Source organism: Oncorhynchus mykiss, chromosome 16 (genome assembly GCF_057628025.1).
Source record: "Oncorhynchus mykiss isolate SJ-2025 chromosome 16, ASM5762802v1, whole genome shotgun sequence".
NCBI lineage: Eukaryota > Metazoa > Chordata > Actinopteri > Salmoniformes > Salmonidae > Oncorhynchus > Oncorhynchus mykiss.
Window position 1 is genome coordinate 23,899,487 of NC_143037.1, and position 19,822 is coordinate 23,919,308.

The 19,822-nt window shown below is 40.8% G+C and overlaps 2 protein-coding genes across 3 annotated transcripts in view; one reads left to right on the forward strand and one right to left on the reverse strand.

Annotated features, from left to right (window-relative positions):
* Nucleotides 1-1,016: 1,016 nt before the first annotated feature.
* On the reverse strand, nt 1,017-18,696 carry LOC110491682 (large ribosomal subunit protein eL19). 2 transcript variants are annotated; one of them, XM_021565311.3, is made up of 6 exons: nt 18,595-18,696; nt 3,633-3,739; nt 2,705-2,827; nt 2,154-2,274; nt 1,651-1,761; nt 1,017-1,394 (listed from the first exon to the last, which is right to left on the reverse strand). In XM_021565311.3, exons 2-6 carry the CDS (start codon nt 3,736-3,738, stop codon nt 1,268-1,270), a joined length of 588 nt encoding a protein of 195 aa, XP_021420986.1. In that variant the 5' UTR covers nt 3,739; nt 18,595-18,696; the 3' UTR covers nt 1,017-1,267. The 2 variants fall into 2 exon arrangements, with proteins under 2 accessions (XP_021420986.1, XP_021420984.1); XM_021565309.3 differs by lacking the exon at nt 18,595-18,696 and adding an exon at nt 4,891-5,036.
* gpam (glycerol-3-phosphate acyltransferase, mitochondrial) overlaps nt 17,032-19,822 on the forward strand; it is a 45,862-nt gene continuing 43,071 nt past the window's right edge. The window contains exon 1 of the mRNA XM_021565307.3: nt 17,032-17,539. The gene's annotated coding sequence lies outside the window, so the exon portion shown is untranslated. The remainder of the gene's footprint in view (nt 17,540-19,822) is intronic.

Below are 19,822 nucleotides of genomic sequence, written 5' to 3' on the forward strand. Positions count from 1 at the left end.
ACTGTAACTCAGTAAAATTGTTGCGTTTTAAATTTTTGTTCTGCTTTGACAGCAGTTACAGCTGTGAGTCTTTCTGGATAAGTCTCAAAGAGCTTTGGACACCTGGATTGTACAATATTTGCACATTATTCTATTTAAAATTCTTCAAGCTCTGTCAAGTTAATTGTTGAGCATTGCTAGACAGCCATTTTCAAGTTGCCATATATTTTCAAGACGATTTAAGTCAAAGCTGTAACTAATCCACTCAATGTTGTCTTGGTAAGCAACTCCAGTGTATATTTGGCCTTGTGTTTTAGGTTATTGTCCTGCTGAACAATTACAAGCATTCCCATAACATAATGCAGCCACCAGGATCCTTGGAAATATGGAGTTGTACTCAGTAATATGTTGTATTGAATTTGCCCCAATCATAACACTTTGTATTCAAGAAGTAAATTCCTTTGCCACATTTTTTACAGTATTACTTTTGTACCTTGTTGCAAACAGGATGCATGTTTTGGAATATTTGTTATTCTGTACAGGCTTCCTTCTCTGCAACTGTTTTAAAGTCACCATAGGCCTCATGGTGAAATCCCTGACCGGTTTCCTTCCTCTCTGGCAACTGAGTTAGGAAGGATGCCTGTATCTTTGTAGTGACTAGGTGTATTAATAATGTCAACATGCTCAAAGGGATATTCAATGTCTTTTTTTTATCCATCTAACAATAGGTGCCCATTTTGCGAGGCATTGGAAAACCTTCCGGGTCTTTGTGGTTGAATCTGTGTTTGAAATTCATAGTTTGACTGACTGAGAGACCTTACAGATAATTGTATGTGTGGGGTACAAAGATGAGGTAGTCATTCAAAAATCATGTTAAACACTATCATTGTACAGAGTGAGTCCATGCAACTTATGTGACTTAATTTATCTAAAATATTTAGGCTTGCCATAACAAAGGTGTTGAGCACTTAGACTCAGATGTTTCAGCTTCCTAAAAACAGTCTCTGGCCTACACAAAATACCACAGTAGAACTATCTCAATGTAATAAATGTTTATTTAATTCAACCTGTAAGACAACAAAAGGTGGGAAAAGTAAAGGGTTGTGAGAATACTTTCTGAAGGCACTGAACAAGTTGTGGTATTTTTTCAATTGGTATTGGTGGCAATAGCAAAAAACTTCAGCACATAGTATAACGTCACAGACGGAGACTGAACCTTGACTGTTTTGGGTCCATTTAAAAAATTTAAAAAAACATTGAAAAGGGAGAAGGGGGGTGGATGGGAGACTCATTTCTTGGTCGTCTCCTCCTCCTTTGACAAAGTCTTGATGAACTCTTCCTTCTTGGCCGCTATGCGCTCTTCTCTGCGCTTGCGGGCCTCCTTGGTCTTCGAGCGACGAGCCTCGGCCTGGTCACTGGTGTGCGAGAAACAGATGAGAGGTTACAGAACGCAAATAAATTACAGCCCAGGTTCTAAAGGACTCCTATTCAATTAATACAGGGCTAGGTTTAAATCTGGGTTAGTTAGTCAAGAACTAAACATTTGATTTCATTGATAAACCTCATCTGAACTGAAAATTAACCATAGTCCAGGAATTATGAGAGCCATATTATCATTTGTTTTGGCTAGGTAACAAGTAGAGGTTGATGGGAGTTGTAGTGTCGACTTACGACAGGAGCTTCTTGCGAGCCTTGTCTGCCTTCAGCTTGTGAATGTGTTCCATTAGGATGCGCTTGTTCTTGAAGACGTTACCCTTCACCTTCAAGTAGAGACTGTGGTACCTGGAGAGAAAGAGTGTACTGGGAGTTGAGGACAAGCCAAGGTTCCCACTCAAATCACAAACATTCCAGACACATTCTGTGCATAATACAAAATCAGTATGTCCTATTGAGATGGTTCATTAGACGTTCAACACTTCACCAGGGTTACACAATGTTCCCAAGGACAAAACTACAGTTCAACAAGTATCATTCTCAAGAACAGATAATGGACTTCACTACAATCTTGACTTTAAGATACTTTTGTGGTTTGAATACTAATTTCAGGGTCAATGTTGTATTTTGCGCCACATTTCATTACAAAGCGATACATTTGTTCAAAACTATAACATTTCCCAGTCAACATTCTTCCTCAATTGCAACCAGATGACTCAGACATCTAAGTGTAGACTAACATGTGCCTGTCGATTTTCTTGGACTCCCTGTAACGCCGCAGTAGGCGCCGCAGGATCCTCATGCGTCGCATCCACGAGAGCTTCTCTGGCATACGGGCGTTGGCTGTACCCTTCCTCTTACCTGGGCAGGGGGAGAATCATCATCAAATAGTAACACAGCCCAGCAATAGGTCAACACCCTGAACAGGTCATTTGTTAATTAAAACCTTGTCATCGTTGGATTTATAGATTTCTGATTCCCTCCCCCTTTTTAGCACTGGTGATATGAATGTCTACAGGACCCAGACATTTTCTATCAACTGTCCAGATATTTCAATAAGTGCATTTGTTTTAGCTAGCCCGGTGCACCAATTGGGTAGAGATTGAACTTTACAACCAATGGAATGATCTTGAATGTGCAAACTCACCCCCCTGGCAAGCTAAAACAAATGCACCTTCTCAGTTCAAATGAGGGAGAGAAGGGGACAGGGAGCCACTTTGAACAATGTTATCACGGCCATGATGTTGGCTATATGATGGGATGACGGTGTTGAGAACCTCTCTGTACCCACCTATGCCCGTGTGGCGTCCCTTGCGGCGTGCCAGCGTGTTCTTGCGGCAGCGGGCACGGGAATGCACCGTCACAGGCTTCCTGATGATCAGACCATCCTTCACCAGCTTGCGAATCTGCTGGCCTGCAGGGGTGGGGATAGACAAGTTGATTAACTTGTATGTGGTCATCCTTGTCCCATGGCTATTTCGGTATATGTATCTTACAAGAACACAACTATTGGTACCTTGGAACATTTCCCTGCTGCACAACACATGAACTTTCCAGAATGTCAAAGACAGACACAGGCAACAGACACAGGCAACAGTCTCCAAGGGCATTCATAGACGCTAATTACCTTTAGCCCCTATTGACAATAGGATCTTCTGGCCAGGGAGTTTTTTTGAGAGCCCCAATGCTTGTTTTAAATGTTAACATGCATCGCTTGCCGTACGGTTTTGGAAACATAAGGAACGAATCTTTCATATCAGCGAGAAATAATTTTCTGAAAACAAAAGGTTGAATTACTACACACTTGTGTGGTTAGGGTTCCCACACGGCCATATTTCCATGTTACAGCACTTGTTTACAGAAAAATGACTGAAGACAGAGTCGACTGTCTGTGCTAACTAGCTACTTAATCTCTGAACAACTGTGTGTAAACGGAAGATGGACGGCAGAAATGTGTCGTCACAGAAAAATACTATTGGCTGCAACTGTGTTATAACCGGTTAAAACAGTGTACAGTAAGTGTATATTTTGCATTTGTGAAATAATTTAGATGTGATATGAAAGTAGATGGTTTTATGTTTCTAGAGCAGTGCATCAAACGCGATTAGATTTTTTATTTTATTTTTGCTGCCAGGTCCAATTCACCTCTAAACAGGCTTCTTTGGTACATTGTTGGGCTAGTCTCCCTAGCATGAAGGTGTAAAAGAGGAGTGTCTTACGGGAGTTAGCGTTGGCAATCTCATTGGTTTCATTGGGGTCCAGCCATACCTTCTTCTTGCCACAGCGCAAGACGCTGGACGCCAATCGCTTCTGAAGCCTGAGCATGCTGGGTAGAGCAACAACAAAAAACTTGATTTACCATCCAAATGAATAGCCTTCAATTGCAGACATAAATAAGCGTTACACTACTAACTAATAGAAATGGGTAGTTTGCAACACAGCCAGGCTTCATACATACCCTGATGTATTTGCTAGTTTTACAATACAATAAAAACAAACTGATTCAGAGTGGTTGGGTTAAATCGGGAATACCCATTTTGGTTGAACGCATTCAATTGTGCAACTCCCTTTCCTTAACCAGCTAGCTGGCTTTGTAGTCTGGTCTCATAGACCTGTTGTAACATAGTAAATGTAAACCCGGGAAAGTCAAATTAATATGATGTTATGTTTGGTATGGTTACATAAAACAGATTACTTAATTTAATGCAAAAACCAATCAAGGCTGGTTGATCAGGTGGATGGTTGGACATATAAGGTGAACTTCTAGCATGTTCGAATCTCATCATGGACAACTTTAGAATTTGAGAAGCTACTTACAAAGTTAGCGAACCCTTCCCCTAGCCTAGCTAACATTAGCTATCACAAATTGTAATTCGTAACATATCGCATGAATTCTTAATATTTCACACAGAATGGATGGACATCCACAAATATTTAACATGAAACATAACATTTAACAAATTAGTTTTTTGGCTTTACATACATAATACAAAATGATCTGAGATCAGGTTGGGCTTTGTACAACCATAAGATTACACTCTGCTTCTCTTTTAATGTGACTACTGACATGGTGGAGAGTGCAGGGAGCTATTGGGCAAATTGCTAATGTCAGTAAGTAACGTTAGCTAGTTAGCCAACCACAAGTATAAGAGCCACAAATGAAGCATGATGATCGCTACCTAGAGATAGTAACCGGTTAGTAACCGGCTGGCTATCAAGTTAGTTAACACTACTATTGCATTTAGTTACCAACTTTACATAGCTAGGTTCGAGTACGAGACATGTCTCGACATGTTATCTTAATGACATTTCCGACCGTGTACAAGCCAGCGTCCAGCAACATCAACTGTTTTACCTAGCTATCATGTGATTAGTTCAATGCATTTGTGCCACATTCATTGCCTTCATGTTACCCCAAAACAGAAATACACTGGTCATTTAAACGAGTAAAGTCATGACATATGTCAAGACCCTTACCTCATGACTGCGACTCTTAGAGAGAAAGGAATGACGTGTGAAGTATGGGGTCCCTACCATTATAACGGAGATAAGATTGTTATCCATTGTCGAGATGTGCACGGGGCTTAAACTTAATTCGTGTTAATTAAGCAAATAATATGCATCTGGTAGAATTTAAAGGAGTGTTTCTACATGGTTAAACATTTTAAATCCTGTGTTACGATTATACAATAATATGATTAAGTACAGTCTCACTATCCTTTGTCACAGTGGTACATTCCAAATAATACAAATTGCATTATGGGATAATCGTACTAGAGGGAACACACCACCAGATGGCACTGTTTATCTAATATTTGGTTCAGCGTCAACATTCCAATATCTCTTGTGCCATTCTCTTTTATGTGCTATCTCAGTTACAAACTGTACGTTTTCCAGTAAATTCAACTAATTAAATAAACCCTTAGATTTTAAAGAATGTGACACAAGCACAAAAAGTTGTTATTTTGGATGATAATGATGGTCGAGTTTGTTTTGCATGGCCCTGTGCCCCAGGTGGGTTGAAATTTCACTTACTAATGGAATGGTCTAAAATTAGCATACTTCGACCATCTCGTCGCCATGGAAAAGTATACAATAGGTGGGTTAAAATCGCATTCCAGCCGGTGTCTATTGTACAAGTTCCACCGGCTAAATCTATGACATTAAAATTACTATTTACTCTGTTCCATCTGACTGAGCAATCCACTGTCTCATCAGCCCAGCCTGGCAATTTATAAACTGTAAAAAGCCTCTAAACATTATCTCACATTACTTTTAGACAAACATTTAGTTTTCAACAGCACAGATTTGTGTATTTGTCTCCGACATTTGCAACATTGTTTCAATATTCAAGTTCGATTTTTATTTATTATTATTTTTATTTTTTTCACCTTTATTTAACCAGGTAGGCTAGTTGAGAACAAGTTCTCATTTACAACTGCGACCTGGCCAAGATAAAGCATAGCAGTGTGAACAGACAACACAGAGTTACACATGGAGTAAACAATTAACAAGTCAATAACACAGTAGAAAAAAAAGAGAGTCTATATACATTGTGTGGAAAGGGCATGAAGAGGTAGGCAAATAATTAAAATTTTGCAGATTAACACTGGAGTGACAAATGATCAGATGGTCATGTACAGGTAGAGATACTGGTGTGCAAAAGAGCAGAGAAGTAAATAAATATAAACAGTATGGGGATGAGGTAGTAGGTCAATTGGGTGGGCTATTTACCGATAGACTATGTACAGCTGCAGCGATCGGTTAGCTGCTCAGATAGCAGATGTTTGAAGTTGGTGAGGGAGATAAAAGTCTCCAACTTCAGCGATTTTTGCAATCTGTTCCAGTCACAGGCAGCAGAGAACTGGAACGAAAGGTGGCCAAATGAGGTGTTGGCTTTAGGGATGATCAGTGAGATACACCTGCTGGAGCGCGTGCTACGGGTGGGTGTTGCCATCGTGACCAGTGAACTGAGATAAGGCGGAGCTTTACCTAGCATGGACTTGTAGATGACCTGGAGCCAGTGGGTCTGGCGACGAATATGTAGCGAGGGCCAGCCGACTAGAGCATACAGATCGCAGTGGTGGGTGGTATAAGGTGCTTTAGTAACAAAATGGATGGCACTGTGATAAACTGCATCCAGTTTGCTGAGTTGAGTATTGGAAGCTATTTTGTTGATGACATCGACGAAGTCGAGGATCGGTAGGATAGTCAGTTTTACTAGGGTAAGTTTGGCGGCGTGAGTGAAGGAGGCTTTGTTACGGAATAGAAAGCCGACTCTAGATTTGATTTTAGATTGGAGATGTTTGATATGAGTCTGGAAGGAGAGTTTACAGTCTAGCCAGACACCTAGGTACTTATAGATGTCCACATATTCTAGGTCGGAACCATCCAGGGTGGTGATGCTAGTCGGGCGTGCGGGTGCAGGCAGCGAAGGGTTGAAAAGCATGCATTTGGTTTTACTAGCGTTTAAGAGCAGTTGGAGGCCACGGAAAGAGTGTTGTATGGCATTGAAGCTCGTTTGGAAGTTAGATAGCACAGTGTCCAAGGAAGGGCCGGAAGTATACAGAATGGTGTCGTCTGCGTAGAGGTGGATCAGGGAATCGCCCGCAGCAAGAGCAACATCATTGATATATACAGAGAAAAGAGTCGGCCCGAGAATTGAACCCTGTGGTACCCCCATAGAGACTGCCAGAGGACCGGACAACATGCCCTCCGATTTGACACACTGAACTCTGTCTGCAAAGTAGTTGGTGAACCAGTCAAGGCAGTCATTAGAAAAACCGAGGCTACTGAGTAGATCTCCAGCTGCCCCATAGTAAGGAACGTGTCGGGAGTCGGGATGAGACAGACAAGCAGGCAGTGTTTCTCAGCCAGTCGAAACCATGAATCAGTTGGCATCATTTTTATGGATATATACAAAGAAATGTCAATTGAAAAAAAGATAAAACGAAATGAAGTGCAAATAGTTTACAGTCTTTCCAGCTTCAGTTTGAAGTGATTGTGTTGGTTGTGTTGTTGGCTAGCTCCTCTGAACCACATTGTCCTGGCAAGAGAGCACATTTTCTATGCCAGGAGAAATCGTGCCTAATTGGATCATTATTATGGATGTGTCCAATAAATGTCACTAGAAATCAGCTTAAACAAATGCAAATGCTGCTACTTTGCTGTTATTCTGGTTGCACTTTTTTGACTTGACTGTAAGTTAGCCATAGTTGGCTAGCTAGCAAGCAAGGGATAAGAACGTTGCCAGCCAGTATGGCAATGGAACATTTAGAACAAATGATTGGGTCACGTCAATAGATACAGAACAAAAAGACTTAACAACTGGTTCGCGTCTCTAACAACCAAACCGATAGAACGAACGACCAGCCGGCTTGGGTAGCAACCCTAGATTTGAGTTGGGACTATATCTTGTGGATGGATGAAATAGTTAGAATAAATTAATAAAAATAAAGTTTTTATTGAAAATGTGTCAATCATTATTTGAAGACGTTGGTAACCCGTTGTATAAAAGTGATAATGCCCTCAAAGCCGGTGTTTGGGAGATATATTGGCACAGTTTGCCGGCCCTCGACTTCGTATCGGGCCTAACAACACCTGCGCCAATATATCCTTCAAACACCGGCTTGGAGGGCATTATCACTTAACTAACTTATCCAAAGATGCTGTAGACGGGTTGGCCAACAACATCACAAAAAGTATGCACATCGATGAAGCAGAAGGCCTTGTTGTGTTATGATTTTGAATGGTCAGTTTGCTAGCAAGAATAGCAATAATCTGCCATGTGGGCAATCGTAGGTTTTATTGTATATTGTTATTGACACCATGTCTTGTTTTGAGGTGTTTCACTCCTGTAATGTCTATGCTAATTTAGCTAAAAAAATATTAACAAGCTAACCTACAACTGTAAAGATGTATTTGAGAGACAAGTGCTCACTGTGCAAACGTATTTATGTTTTCAATAAACATCTGGATACAATATATAATTGACATGTTGTCAACAATCTAAGGCAACCCCATCTTCTTTGCCCCTTAGTTGTGCACACATCGGTTTTGTTCAGTGTTGGAAAAAGTACACAACATTCATCCTTGAGTAAAAGTGAAGATATGAATAGAAAATGATTCTAGTGAAAGTCATCCAGTAAGATATTACTTGAGTAAAAGTCTAAAAGCACTTGGTTTTAAATATACAGTTGAAGTCGGAAGTTTACATACACTTAGGTTGGAGTCATTAAAACTCATTTTTCAACCACTCCTCAAATTTCTTGTTAACAAACTATAGTTTTGGCAAGTCGGTTAGGACATATAACTTGTGCATGACAAGTCATTTTCCCAACAATTGTTCACAGACAGATTATTTCACTTATAATTCGCTGTATCACAACTCCAGTGGGTCAGAAGTTTACATACACTAAGTAGACTGTGCCTTTGAACAGCTTGGAAAATTCCAAAAAATGATGTCATGGCTTTAGAAGCTTCTGATAGGCTAATTGACATCATTTGAGTCAATTGGAGGTATTTTAAGGCCTACCTTCAAACTCAATGCCTCTTTGCTTAACGTCATGGGAAAATCTAAAGAAATCACCCAAGACCTCAAAAACAAATGTGTAAACCTCCACAAGTCTGGTTCATCCTTGGGAGCGATTTCCAAACGCCTGAAGGTACCACGTTCAACTGTACAAACAATAGTACGCAAGTATAAACACCATGGGACCACGCAGCCGTCATACCGCTCAGGAATGAGACACATTCTGTCTCCTAGAGATGAATGCACTTTGGTGCGAAAAGTCCAACTCAATCCCAGAACAGCACAGACCTTGTGAAGATGCTGGAGGAAACAGGTACAAAATTATCTATATCCACAGTAAAACGCGTCCTATATCGACATAACCTGAAAGGCCGCTCAGCAAGGAAGAAGCCACTGCTCCAAAACAGCCATAAAAAAGACTATGGTTTGCAACTGAACGTGGGACAAAGATCGTACTTTTTGGAGAAATGTCCTCTGGTCTGATGAAACAAAAATAGAACTGTTTGGCCATAATGACCATTGTTATGTTTGGAGGAAAAAGGGGGAGGCTTGCAAGCCGAAGACACCATCCCAACCGTGAAGCACGGGGGTGGCAGCATCATGTTGTGGGGTGCTTTGCTGCAGGAGCGATTGGTGCACTTTACAAAATAGATGGCGTCATGAGGTAGGAACATTACGTGGATATATTAAAGCAACATCTCAAGATATCAGTCAGGAAGTTAAAGCTTGGTCGCAAATTGGTCTTCCAAATAGACAATGATGAGCAAGGAGGCCTACAAACCTGACTCAGTTACACCAGCTCTGTCAGGAGGACTGGGCCAAAAGTCACCCAACTTTTTGTGGGAAGCTTGTGGAAGGCTACCAGACGGGTTTGACCCAAGTTAAACAATTTAAAGGCAATGCTACCAAATACTAATTGAGTGTATGTAAACTTCTGACCCACTGGGAATGTGATGAAAGAAATAAAAGATGAAATAAATCATTCTCTCTACTATTGTTCTGACATTTCACATTCTTAAAAGAAAGTGGTGATCCTAACTCACCTAAGACAGGGAATTTTTACTAGGATTAAATGTCAGGAATTGTGAAAAACTGCGTTTAAATGTATTTGGCTAAGGTGTATGTAAACTTCTGACTTCAACTGTACATAAGTATCAAAAGTACATGTAATTGCTAAAATATACTCAAGTATCAAAAGTAAAAATATAAATAATTTCACGTTCCTTATATTAAGCAATCTGTATTTTTGTTACGGATAGCAAGCGGCACACTCCAACACTCAGACATAATTTACAAACATTTGTGTTTAGTGAGTCCTCCAGATCAAAAGCAGTAGGGATGACCAGGGACGTTCTCTTGATAAGTCTGTGAATTGGACCATTTTCCTGTCCTGCTAAGCATTCGAAATGTAAGGAGTACTTTTGGGTGTCAAGGAAAAATGCATGGAGTAAAAAATACATTATTTTATTTAGGAATGTATTGGGGTAAAAGTTGTCAAAAATATAAATAAAGTAGAGCTACTTTAAAGTATTTTTACTTAGGTACTTTACAGCACTGGTTTTGTTGCTAAACAACCAACCCGTCTATGCTATCACATCCGCAGCATGATAGACATGGCATGCTGCTGCTACCTCTCTCACTCCGACTGTACCATGACCAAATTCATAATTGACCATGACTCATGAGTCTACTCAGGTGCTGTTCTGGTCAATGATGTATACAAACACTAGATTGGTTATGCTACTGTATGTATTGACCAATGTGAGGCTTTGAAACCACTGTCCGTCATATTGGTACGACTCAAACGGAGCAGTCCTGCATAGGAATTAATGACATTCTGCAGTATTTCAATGTAATGTTTCAAGGACAAAATGACATGTATTTAAGTATTTAAATATTACTTCTACTTCTGTTAAAGTTCTACTTTAAGGAACATTTTCATATATATATATTTTTATATATATATATATTTTAGTTTACATAATGTAGGTTAGTTTAAAAGTAGGCTTTAAGGTGTTTGTAATAGAATATACTTGACAAAAATGAATGAAGACATTAACAAATGCATTTCTAAAACTTTCAAAACCTTATTTACGAATGCCAAGAGTGTGCAAAGCTGTCATCATTGGAAAGGGTGGCTACTTTGATTTGTTTAACACTTTTTTTGGTTACTACATGATTCAAAATGTGTTATTTCATAGCTTTGATGTCTTCAGTATAATTCTACAATGTAGAAAATAGAAAAAAGAAAAACCCTTGAATGAGTAGGTGTGTCCAAACTTTTGACTGGTACTGTAAGTCATGTCAAAATGGGTACCATTAGGAAATTAGCTTTAAAAGCTGAAAAAATAGTCAGCTAGAGTCACCAGGAGTGGTATGGTGATGATTTATTGTGTCAGAAGAACAAAAGGAAGGTGTATTGTGGCTCGGAAAAGGATGGGAGCACGAAGTGAAAAGCTTTGAGCAGGGCAGCGGTAAAAGGTGTCATCTTTTGGCGTCTCGTGGAAATTGAGGCTCAATGTCTTATACACCACATACGAGGAGTAGTAGAGGCACTTCGCCTGAACCATATGGTGGATGGAGGAAGAAGGAAAACTTATCAGTGTTATTACTGTCTGATGAAGAGTTTCTCCCACACATGTATAGCTGGGGCATATGAGATACGCGGTGAGAGCTTTTCTGAACAGGCCGTTGCAATGTCCTAATTGTAAGTAAGTTTGGCCGTGCGTCAGACGGAAATAAATACTGCATATTGCTGGATGCACAGTGCCGCAATTGTGGTGGGAGCCACATTCCCGAGTTCCATTAGTGCCGTGTAAGAGTGAAGGAGGTCGAAGTAGGAAGAATCTAGGCTGTCCAGCAGGTCTCCTGTGCAAAAGCATTGGAAATTGCTGAAGGAGCAAGTTGAAATGAGGAAGAAATGTCAATAGACGTTTTGCAGCCTGCGGAGAATTTTGTTTCTCAATTGAGGGATCCTGAAACTCTGATAGTAAAAAAAAAAAAGGTGGATTTTGTTGTGTTAATTATGCAGCCGATAAATTGCATAGGAAAAACCAACAAGAAATCAAAGTAGTTAGACATCATTGTGAATGCGACAAAAAGGTTTTGGGATCTACAGGACATTGCAGGTAATACTGTCTGAAGATGTTCCCACCTTGCAGGCCCCCCAGAGCTTGTGTAGGGTTTTGAGTAGACATTTGAATCTGACTGAAGGAGAAAGGCGAGAGGTTTTCATTCATTTTTTTTTTAACAGTTTTCAGTTTTTGCCCCGCCTAGTTTTTAGCGGCAATGCACCTTTTTGATTGTAGTGCGCCATAAAACCTAAGAGAAGAAGAAGAAAGGCGAGCATTTTTGCTAGCTTGGAAGCCAAACATTGTGCCAGGAAAGAAAGAGAGCAGAAGTGAATATTCTGTTCAAAACTGATGGCACATCAAGTGGAGATGCGAGTGAGAAGAAATGGATTACAGTAGTGAACAAAAATGAGACGAGAAGTAAAGACTAGTAAATCTAGTTCTGACTTTTGTTGTTGGAGTGAGGGTTTTGGAACAATGGAGTTACCTGGGAGATTAGTTTTGAGTCATATTTTGGGGTTATGTGATATAGCCTGTAAGACTTTGTGCCCAAACCTATGCAGTCTGACAAATGCAGAATATTTGGACATGTGTCAAGTGTATATAGACAGGAGGAGTATCGTATGCCAGCTGAGGTTAAATGCTGAAATTATGGTGGTGAAACATGTGCCCGAAGTCCTGAACTGCCCTTTTAGGGTGAAGGAGACAGAGGTGGCAAGAATAAGGGCTGTCCAGTGTGTCTCCTATCTGGAGGAGTTGAGAAGAGGGAAAAGAAGGGAGTGACATTGAAAAAACAATGGTAGTTGGATTTGACAGACAGGTAAATGTTCCTTGCCAACAGGAAGGATCCTGACATGTTGCATGTTAAAAATGTGTACTTTGTAACATTTATTGCAATGGTTATAAACTGCACAGTGCAAAGAGAGAGAAAATATGCAGTTAGTTGGGCCAACAGGATTGAGGGTATTTCATGTAATTTTGTGTTATCAGGGAACAATCTTCTCAAACTAAGGCAATTTGATATGTTATTAATTTCATAATAAATCAAATCAAACTTTATTTGTCACATGCGCCAAATACAACAAGTGTAGACTTACTTACAAGCCTTTAACCAACAGTGCAATTGAAGAAGAAGAAAATAGTACAACACATACTAAGGTTTGCAAAAATAGGAATGGGAATGTATATGGGCCCACATTGGGGGGTTCAAAGGTCATACATGTATGCATTTTGGGTTATATTGAGCCAGAATGGACAGTATTGGGATGTGTTCTATTATCACATGGTACCCTAGTTCAGTGTTTCCCAAACTGTTGGGCATGAGGGAAGTCCAGATCAAATGTTCAGATCAACTTGCCCATGTCAGCTAACAATTTTTAGCTAGGTTTTTTTTAGCCCATAAATTTTGTTGTAATGTTTGAGTCACTCAAATATCACATGAATAAACATTAGACATGGCAAAATCCATAAAATTGCAAGAAAATGTGCATTAAAACTGCACAATTTTGGGATCTCCTGCCCTAGATGATGACTACACCAAATTTCACACCGAACAAGGAGACCCATTGGGGAAGTTTTTAATAAGTAATAATAGATTTTGTCAATAATCAGTATCATAAGCCTACTGTTTTTCAAAATGTCTGCCATTCATTTCAATGGGGAGGAACTGCATTAATTTTGCATGGCCCTAACTGAATTTATATTTGGTGTAAACGACCAATAATGGCTTAAGATGTGTTACAATGAAGATAATCCAAAATGATGGCCAAAGTATGTCAGAATGTATTCACACCTATTGACTAGTGAGGGAGATGTGAGTCTCCAGCTTCAGAGATTTTTGCAATTAGTTCCAGTCATGGGCAGCAGAGAACTGGAAGAAAAGACGACCAAAGGAGGAATTGACTTTGGGGGTGACCAGTGAGATATACCTGCTGGAGCGTGTGCTACGAGTGGGTGCTGCTATGGTGACCAGTGAGCTGAGATTAGGCGGGGCTTTACCTAGCAGAGACTTGTAGATAACCTGTAGCCAGTGGGTTTGGCTGGCGGCGAGTATGAAGCGATGGCCAACCAACGAGAGCGTACAGGTCGCAATGGTGGGTAGTGTATGGGGCTTTGGTGACAAAACGGATGGCACTGTGATAGACTGCATCCAGTTTGTTGAGTAGAGTGTTGGAGGCTATTTTATAGATGACATCACCGAAGTCGAGGATCGGTAGGATGGTCAGTTTTACGAGGGTATGTTTGGCAGCATGGGTGAAGGATGCTTTGTTGCGATATAGGAAGCCGATTCTAGATTTCATTTTGGATTGGAGATGCTTAATGTGAGTCTGGAAGGAGAGTTTACAGTCTAACCAGACACCCAGGTATGTGTAGTTGTCCACTTATTCTAAGTCAGAGCCGTCCAGAGTAGTGATGCTGGACGGGCGAGCAGGTGCGGGCAGCGATCGATTGAAAAGCATGCATTTAGTTTTACTTGCGTTTAAGAACAGTTGGAGGCCACGGAAGGAGAGTTGTATGGCATTGAAGCTCGTCTGGAGGTTAGTTAACACAGTGTCCAAGGAGGGGCCAGAAGTATACACAATGGTGTTGTCTGCGTAGAGGTGGATCAGCGTAGAGGTGAATCACCAGCAGCAAGAGCAACATCATTGATGTATACAGAAAAGAGAATCGGCCCAAGAATTGAACCCTGTGGCACACCCATAGAGACTGTCAGAGGTCCAGACAACAGGCCCTCCGATTTGACACACTGAACTGTATCAGAGAAGTAGTTGGTAAACCAGGCGAGGCAATCATTTGAGAAACCAAGGCTGTCGAGTCTGCCAATAAGAATGTGATTGACAGAGTCCAAAGCCTTAGCCAGGTCGATGAATATGGCTGCACAGTAATGTCTCTTATCGATGGCGGTTATGATGTCGTTTAGAACTTTAAGCGTGGCTGAGGTGCACCCATGACCAGCTCTGAAACCAGATTGTATAGTGGAGAAGGTATGGTGAGATTTGAAATGGTCAGTAATCTGTTTGTTAACTTGGCTTTCGAAGACCTTAGAAAGACAGGGTAGTATAGATATCGGTCTGTAGCAGTTTGGGTCTAGAGTGTCACCCCCTTTGAAGAGGGGGATGACCGCGGCAGCTTTCCAATCTTTGGAAATCTCAGACGATACGAAAGAGAGGTTGAACAGGCTAGTAATAGGGGTTGCAAAAATGTCGGCAGATAATTTTAGAAAGAGAGGGTCCAGATTGTCTAGCCCCGCTGATTTGTAGGGGTCTAGATTTTGCAGCTCTTTCAGAACATCGGCTATCTGGATTTGGGTAAAGGAGAAATGGTGGGGGCTTTGGCGGGTAGCTGTGGAGGGTGCCGGGCAGTTGACCGGGGTAGGGGTAGCGATGTGGAAAGCATGGCCAGCCGTAGAAAAATGCTTATTGAAATTCTCAATTATAGCGGATTTATCGGTGGTGACAATGTTTCCTAGCCTCAGAGCAGTGGGCAGCTGGGAGGAGGTGCTCTTATTCTCCATGGACTTTACAGTGTCCCTGAACTTTTTTGAGTTAGTACTACAGGATGCAAATTTCTGTTTGAAAAAGCTTGCATTAGCTTTTCTAACTGCCTGTGTATATTTGTTCCTAACTTCCCTGAAAAGTTGCATATCACAGGGGCTATTCGATGCTAATGCAGAACGCCACAGGATGTTTTTGTGCTGGTCAAGGGCAGACAGGTCTGGCGTGAACCAAGGACTATATCTATTCCTAGTTCTACATTTTTTGAGAGGGGCATGCTTATTTAAGATGGTGAGGAAGGCACTTTTAAAGAATAGCCAGGCATCATCTACTGACGGGATGAGGTCAATGTCATTCCAGGATACCCCGGCCAGGTCGATTAGAAAGGCCTGCTCGCAGAAGTGTTTCAGGGAGCGTTTGACAGTGATGAGGGGTGGTCGTTTGGTCGCAGACCCATTACGGATGCAGGCAATGAGGCAGTGATCGCTGAGATCTTGATTGAAAACAGCAGAGGTGTATTTGGAGGGCGAATTAGTTAGGATGACATCTATGAGGGTGCCCGTGTTTACTGATTTGGGGTTGTACCTGGTAGGTTCATTGATAATTTGTTTGAGATTGAGGTTATCAAGCTTAGTTTGTAGGATGGCCGGGGTGTTAAGCATGTCCCAGTTTAGGTCACCTAGTAGCACGAGCTCAGAAGATAGATGGGGGCAATCAGTTCACATAGCAATTCATAGTATCGAGGGCACAGCTGGGGGCAGAGGGAGGTCGTATAGCAATACTCATCATGCCCCTTGCTATAAACAGACTATTACAGGTGGCAACTACTTTAGAAAACCAAGATACTACTGTATTTGCATCTCATGGACTATTATTTGCCAGTATGACCAATTTCCATAAAACAAATATGTAGTTCTGCTATTTGTAACACTGTTGTTTTCTATGATGAGTCAGTCTAGGTCAATCATTAGATCTGATGGCAAACATTTACCAAATCCCATGGTTTTGAAGATGAGATCCACCCAATAGAATGTTCCATTGTTGTTTGATACAATAATTTTCAATGAGGATGTGAACGTTCCAACTTTTCTCCTTTATCCATAGAGATCCTAATGAATTACTATTAAGTATTCTAATTCCTAATTCTATGCCTTTATCAGCCTGTGACCATTGACTCCTATTCAACAAGTTATATAAAGGTGTGAAAAACATAGCCTCTACGGAAGATTTCTATCATATATCAATTTGATCAGGGGTTTGTAGGGAACAATTTAGCACCGTTAATAAACCTTTGCCACACCAAAGGGAACATTTTCAAACTCTCGCGGGAGCCATCTTTCCTGCAATGGATTTATTTTTCTTGTTGTTCACCCGGTACAGTAGGTGGCGGCAATACACCAGAATGAAATGGATTTCTAACTAACCTCCTTTGTTCAATAGATTGTAGCACAGAAAGAACAATGAGCTAGATATTTCACCGGATGTAAAAATGTGAAGCAACCGGTTCCCGTTTCCACTCACTACCAAATATGGTGATGAGCGGAAGCCCAGTGGCCGGCAGTGGAAGAAGATGGGGCGAGATGGATTTTGTCTGCCATTCTGCATATTTTCTCATATATTAAACATTTGATCTCCTTACAGTTTTCTGATTCCGAAACTAGAATTTGTAACAAACCGAGTGGACTGAGTTTGGAAGACTTTGCCAAAGTAAAAAAAGGCGTTTAGAAGGAGTGCATGGGCGAATTGAGTTGTTGCACACGCGCACTATACATAGTAGGCGTTCAATAATGAAATATGCAAATAAATGCTAGAACGCGCCAATAGGATCTCACCTCTCGTGTTTGTCTCTGCCCACCTCTTTGCTTGTTCGGCCAACTAGGATTAATTTTCTCCAATTGGAAACGACAGGCTCTGGTCTATCTTTAAAAAAATCTTTGGTGATAGTCTGCCATTAACTCTCGAAGAAGAACATTGCGCCAACGGGGGTATATTCACAAGACATGGTGGTGCAGCTAGAGGTCGTATACAAGGTAAGACTGAGAAACTTTTTAATTTAATATTAACGCTAGCTAATATTGTGTTGACTTGTCCCACGACGTTGATGAAACGGGTCGGTGCGGTTGCCTGCGGGTTTCTGTATAGTCGTTCTAGCCTTTATGCTAGCTAGCTAAACTAACGGTAGCTAGCTAGCTTGAGTGAATGGTGTGAATTAGGTTGACCATTGAATGAAATAGCGTCATAGTACTAGCTTATGTTAGCTTAGCGTCAACTGGTTTTGTCTATAAGGGATACAGATTTGGTCAAAATTGACTTTAATAACCGGTTTAGGAGGATTTCCATGCACAATCGGCTGCCTAGGCAACTCCTATCTTACGCAGCAGGTTATAATAATTAACGTGTTATGCTAATTATCCTAACATAATAAGGTCAGGAAAAGGGTTAGGGTTAGCTCAAATGCAAAAACTATTTTCGGCGTAATTTGACAAAAGCTCTATCCCATCTAAACAAATGATCCAACTGTGATTTTGATGATCAGGCAACAATGTGAGCTAGCCTGTGCTGTATAGCTAAACACTGCACCTGTCCTTGCCTATGCAATTTACTCAGCTATGAAGCTCCTTCACACGTCACTTTTATGTTCACTACAGTAACAAATTGCGAAATTATTTTCGTTAAGATTTCATCATCATCCCCCACCATGGCATCTGTCTTGTCCGGCTTCATTTGACCCGTTTAATGAAGATTAACAGTCAGTTTGTGAGTCGGATTAACCTAGCTAGTAGCCACCCACGCGTGGATAAGATGTTTTGGCATGCAAACGACCTACTCAGCGTTCCATTTCTAGGAAGAAAACATTAATGTATGTATAACTGCTAATGAGTCCAGTAAGCGATGTGTGCAGTAGCTATACCTTTCATATTTATGCCTAGCTTGCAAGATGTGTGAAAGGTCAATGTACCACATCTATCATTTTACCTTTTTATTTAACTTGGCAAGTCGGTTAAGAACCAATTCTTATTTTCAATGACGGCCTAGGAACAGTGGGTTAACTGCTTTGTTCAGTGGCAGAACGACAGATTTTTACCTTGTCAGCTCGGGGATTTGATCTTGCAACCTTTCGGGTTACTAGTCCAACGCTAGGCTACCTGCCGCCCCATATGTCCGTTCAATTGACGCATTCTTAATAGGACTAATGATAATAGCTCTCTTAGATTGTTGTGTAAATATTGATGGCCACAGGCAATTCATATGCCTGTACCAGGATCAGTGAAGCGTCCATACGTGTTAAGATTTCTATGAGCAAAGTCCAAAGAGCAAAGTCTATGAGCAAAGATTTCTATGAGCAAAGTAGTGAAGCCAGAATTATAAAATAATAATTATAATACCTTCAAAAATGTTATGAAGCCTGTGTTTGGTGTTATGATGGTAGTCCTACCATCAATAATTTCCTCACAACCCCTGTTTAAATAAGGCAGGTCATTGACCTTTGCAAACCCAGCAGAATTCTAGTCACACTTCTGTCATCAATGTGCGGGTCACCTACTACAAGAACACAAAGGGACAATGCAGCAAAGCTCAGTATGTCATTCATTGCTTGCTTGAGCTGGGCAGGAGCAGTTTGGCTTAGTTTATGTCCTATTCAGTGATTAGCCACACACATGTATATATTTATACATACATACATACATACATACTCACACACTTACAAACATGCACCCTTGTTGGTGTAGCTATCCATTTATAAAGAGATTCTCTCAGCGTCTGATGGTGACCTAGTTCTAAACTGGAAGGCACTACCCATGGCGTGATTTTCCGATTAATTACATTAGGAATTCCTCCCCAAGCTATCTGTCCACAAATTAAGTTTTGTGTGTGTATACTCGTTTTCTTGTTTGTCAATGCACAGTGATTAGCATAAGCCTACCACAGTGAATGTTGAGCTAATATATTGCCCATGGATTTATACTGTATCCAGGTTAATTTTAGTAATAGGCTTGTTGAACTGTAGTAGCCTTTCTGCTTCGGTATCAGAAGCGTATTTCAAGCCAATGAATCAGCCTCAATTGAAACCGTTATTATATTGACTTGGCATGAACTGCCAAACATAAGAAATGGAATGATCAGAAGAATAGTCTACATGTCACTCAGCCAGACTGAGACTTGCCATTGACCTACATCAAAAACAGAGGGACAAAGGGAGCGACGGAGGGAAAGGAAAAGCGAAGGAAGGAGAGGGGGAAAAGAAAGGTTCACTTGACTTCAATTCCACCCGGTCCCATAGCTTTGTGCCAGACCTACGTTTCTGAATAACG